The sequence below is a fragment of the Charadrius vociferus genome, unplaced genomic scaffold (genome assembly GCF_000708025.1).
Source record: "Charadrius vociferus isolate BGI_N301 unplaced genomic scaffold, ASM70802v2 scaffold828, whole genome shotgun sequence".
In the NCBI taxonomy this organism is placed as follows: Eukaryota; Metazoa; Chordata; class Aves; order Charadriiformes; family Charadriidae; genus Charadrius; species Charadrius vociferus.
In genome coordinates this window covers 1-4,366 of record NW_009649708.1, presented here as the reverse complement: position 1 = coordinate 4,366, position 4,366 = coordinate 1, and the positions used below count along the sequence as shown (strand labels likewise).

Here is a 4,366-nt window from a genome sequence, read left to right as displayed (position 1 = left end):
CAGGTGAGCGAGGAGGCTCCGGCCGCCGAGGCCGACGGGCCGCTGACCCTGTACCTCATCGTCTGTCTGGCCTGTGTGTCGTCGCTCTTCCTGGCCACTGCGGTGGCCACCGTGGTGGTGAGGGTGTGGCGGGCCAGGCGGAGAGAGTCAGAGACCTTGCCCACGTTCCCGAAGTCTGCCACGGAGAGCAACGCGGGCTCCCTGCCCCGCAGCTACGTGTACGACGTCTGCTTTGCCGCCGGGACGGTCAACAGCGAGTTTCGGTTCCTCCGGCCTCTCTTCCCCTGCTTCCCTGCCGGGCTCCCCCCCGGCCCGGGCAAACAGCGGAGCTCAGTGTGCTCTCAAGAGGCGGCCAACCTCGGGGAAGACGGCGACTGGGCTGCACAGGTGAGAGACCTGCTCAGGCCCAGGCGATGTGGGGAGCAGGGAGGGAGCAGCACTGAGGGGGAGTGAAGGTGGGGGAGTGAAGGTGGGGGGGTGCCCACCCCTGGCAGTAAGGACTGTCGATGTTGCGGAACTGGTGGTGTGGAGGAGCCATTGGTGTGGGAGGATAGGGTAGAGAGGATCTCAGAGCCGCTGGCGGGGTCCTCCCAGGGGGATCCGGCACAGCTCAGCTGCTCCCCAAGTGCTGACAAACCGCACCCATATGCCCTGAGTATTCGCGTTAGTTTGTCTTTGGTATCACCCCAAAGGGTGGACCATGAGAAGATAAGAAGTAGGGGTTTCGATGTGTAAGCCACACAGTGGGTCCTGTCCACACGCTGTGTAGAGCCCGTAGGGACCCAGGGCAAGAATGGCACCACTTCTAAGGATATGTCCTCCCGGAGGCGACAGCACCAGCAATGTAGTGATCCTGTCCAGGGCCAGCCGGGACTGCGGGGATAACGGTGCAAAAGAGTGTCACATCACTGACGACGTCCCCTACACTGCTGTTAGGAGCTAGTGCTCGGCGCTGCCAAGTGCTGTTCACGAGGGCGGTGGCAGTGCTGAACTCAAGTTGTCTTACAAGCTGCTGGAGACTGCGGAGGTGGGGACGTCTGCCATTAAATTCCCTTATACTTTTGTCGCTTGGATGAACAGTATTAGCCAGAAAAATCGGGGCTTTACAATACATCCTCCCTGTCTCTTCCTGACCCAGACGGGTGCTCCTGGACAGTATCAGCACTTCTCTTCCCAGTGCTGCTGTGAATTTGAAGTGAGTCATATCTGAGACGCCCTTTAAACTCCGGCTGTTCAAAAAGCATGGAGGAGACAAGAGGTGGTCATTGAAACAGCTCTTTCTCTCCTCGTGGGGTTACTAGTTTGCGGGGATCCATCTAGGACTTCACAAGAGTCCAGACAGATGAACGTATATGAGGGTGAAGACCCACAAACACCATCTTACACCCTATCCCGAAACACCACAAACACCCAATAACATTTTCATATTTCATAACTACTGATGACTTGGATTCACTTTACTGCATGTTCTCAGAACCACAGTCACAGTAGCATCAGGGAAGACAAGGACCCACCTTGATACATCAACATTAAACCACATTTACTGTTTGTGAGAAAGTGTTTTTATTTTGAGCTCTCACCATCTTGAATTACTCCCTCCGACTCATAAAAGATTTGCTGTAGTGCCTTTGTGACGTCCACAGTGGAGGACAGTTCCCAGCTTTAGATTGTCCCTGTTCAGGTCAGAGATCCACAGCCTGGTCCAAACTCTTCTTTGGCTCTGGGTAGAGAAGAGTGGTGTCACACAAGCAGATGATGTAAGACATGCCCTCTAAGCTTCTCCCCGATGCCTGCTTACCTTCAAGGCCCAAATGACAACCTCCACTCTCTGGTCTTTACAGGGCAGAGCTCCCCTCTCCGAAGACACCGGTCCCAGACCTGCGGAAGCAGCTTGCACTTCCAACAGGGTGGTGGAGCTAAATGTCAATTCTGATCAAAACCCTTGGCTCACCCATCAGTGAGAAGAAAGACAAGCATGTCTGTCCTTACAAGGAAGAGAGAACAAAGAGACCAAACACTCACAAAAGAAGTACCAGGGAGGTACAAGGCTTCTCTGTGAGTGATCAAAACCGCGCTCCTCTTGAGCAGTACTTTATTCATGTAGGTATTTTGTAATTGTGATATGGATGGAGGAGGACTGTGTTGCATGTTGATTACACCACGACTTTATGTGTGACTGTGAGAGTGCTACTGCTTCTAAACGTTAAGGCAAATCCTGAAAACTGGAAGCAGATTTTCAAGATATCTTTTTCCTACATCAACTTTTCTGTGGGTTTTTTTTTGTTTTGTTTTGTTGTGGCTTTTTTTTTTTTTTTTCTTATGGAGAGGGCTCTGTAATAATGACTAATTTTTTACAGCCTGTTCAATACCAAGCCGAACAGCTATTAAGAAAAATCAAGCGATGCTTGCAAAGTACCATTTTGCCGTAATAAGAAGTAATAACAAGCAGAAGGTGGAAGGTGATTATGTTAGAAACGGCTGACATTGGCACACTTTCCATATTTGACCAGGCGTTCACATATTCTTCATACTGTAAAGAGTGGGCTTTAAGCAACGTATTCTTTTTTTTTTTTTTCTTTTTCCCCTAATGTAAAGTTGAAATGAACATTTCGGGATTTTTGAATATAAGGTAGTAGAGAATTAAAAGTGCTGTTAGTTGTTTTACAGTAAAATAGGCTAAAAAGTTTACAATAATCTTAAGGCACTGTAGAACATACGGCATCAAAAAACTTTCCGTTTTCTTTTCCTTTCATTAATCAGTATTAATTATAAAGGAATGCGATATTTCCTGTCTCTCACACATTTTTAAGACTCAAATGCCTGATGACAGAAAACAATAAAACCTATTTGGAACTCCCTCTGGTGAGTGTGCTGTCTCGAAGGTGACTTGTTAGTCATGGCCAAGGAAATAGCCACCTCAAGAGCAGGATTTCTGGAATAAATCCGTGCGTTTGGTGTGAATCTTATGCAGGGGAAATCAGATCGACCCGGAGATAGGCGGTTTTTAAAAGCCGAAGCAAGGTGGAGATGGCTTTTCTGAGCCAAGTCCGAGAGATGCTGCCCTCAGCTTCTTCGCGAGGGCTCGCAGTCTGAATCGTGAAGTCCAGGTCGTGAATCGTGGGAACAACCCCGGTCCATTTCAGAAACCCGTCCAAGAATTACTACGGGGAACTACATGGCAATCGCTGCTGTGGTTCATGGACCATGTCATGCAAGACACCTGTAACAATACATAGCTTTTTTAGCTAAACAGCCTAAAAGGAATTTCTTCACTGTGCATATACAGTTCAAGCCGTTGTAGCTAGGGACATTAGAAAAAACAGCCTTAAATAAAGCTCTTTTTCAAATAAAAGCCAAACAGAAGCACTGCTCATTCAAGTGGTGGCCATACTTATAAACAGCGTTGTATGGGCAGTTAAATCGGTATGCCGTGACCTCGGAACACAGAAAGAAAAAGGTTTTTCTGCGTGTTGGCAGGTTTTGCCCTGGGAAATCTCCAAGTCCTTCTGCAGGTCGGCCGCCTGGTGCCACTGCTGACCGCAAAGGCGCGGAGGCTCCGCGCAGCTCCCAGATCTGCCGCCCCCCAGGACTCTGCCGGGCGGGGTCGTTCGCGTGGCTGCACCATCCCCGGCTGCTCTGCTCTGGGGTCGGCAGGCTGGACCGGCAGCTCCATCCAGCTCACAAGGGGAGGAGATCGGTTCGCTAGGAGGTAATGGAGCTGAGGAATAACGAGGAACCTCTCCCAGGGCGAGCGGCGGCTCTGATCCCGCTCCTCTGCGTGTCGGGGACGAGAGCAGAAACCGCCCGGTACTCTGTGCCCGAAGAGGCGGAAAGAGGCTCCTTTGTGGAGAATTTCACTAAGGATTTGGGATTGAGCGGTGAGGAATTATCGGCTCGCCAGGCTGGGCTCGTTCCTGAAGGAGAAAAGCAGTATTTACAGCTGGACCAACATACCGGGGATTTGGTGGTGCAAGAGCAGATGGACCAGGAGGAGCTGTGCGTGCAGAGCGAGCCCTGCCTGGTGCGTTTCGAGGTGCTGCTGGAGAGCCCACTGCAGTCCTTCCGAGCTGAGGTAAGCCTCACTGACAGAAATGATCATGCTCCCGTGTTCTTAAATAAAGAGATAGTTTTAAAGATCCCGGGAAGTGCAATGCCAGAAGCTCGCTTTTTGCTGGAAAGCGCTCAGGATCCAGATGTAGGGAACAACAGCCTTCAGCATTACAGTATCAGCTCGAACGACCATTTCCATATCTCCACCCGGAGGCGGAGTGACGGCAGGAGGTACGCCGAGCTGGTGTTGGACCAGACCTTGGACCGGGAGCAGCAGGCAGAAGTGGCTTTCAGTGTCACGGCTGTGGATGGTGGG

General features: G+C 50.8%; 1 protein-coding gene across 1 annotated transcript in view; it reads left to right on the top strand.

Annotated features, from left to right (window-relative positions):
* Positions 1-1,961, top strand: part of LOC104291443 (protocadherin beta-15-like) — a 4,423-nt gene extending 2,462 nt beyond the window's left edge. The window contains exon 3 of the mRNA XM_009890678.1: positions 1,907-1,961. Coding sequence (XP_009888980.1) covers positions 1,907-1,961 — 55 coding nt within the window. The remainder of the gene's footprint in view (positions 1-1,906) is intronic.
* The last annotated feature ends 2,405 nt before the right edge of the window (positions 1,962-4,366 follow it).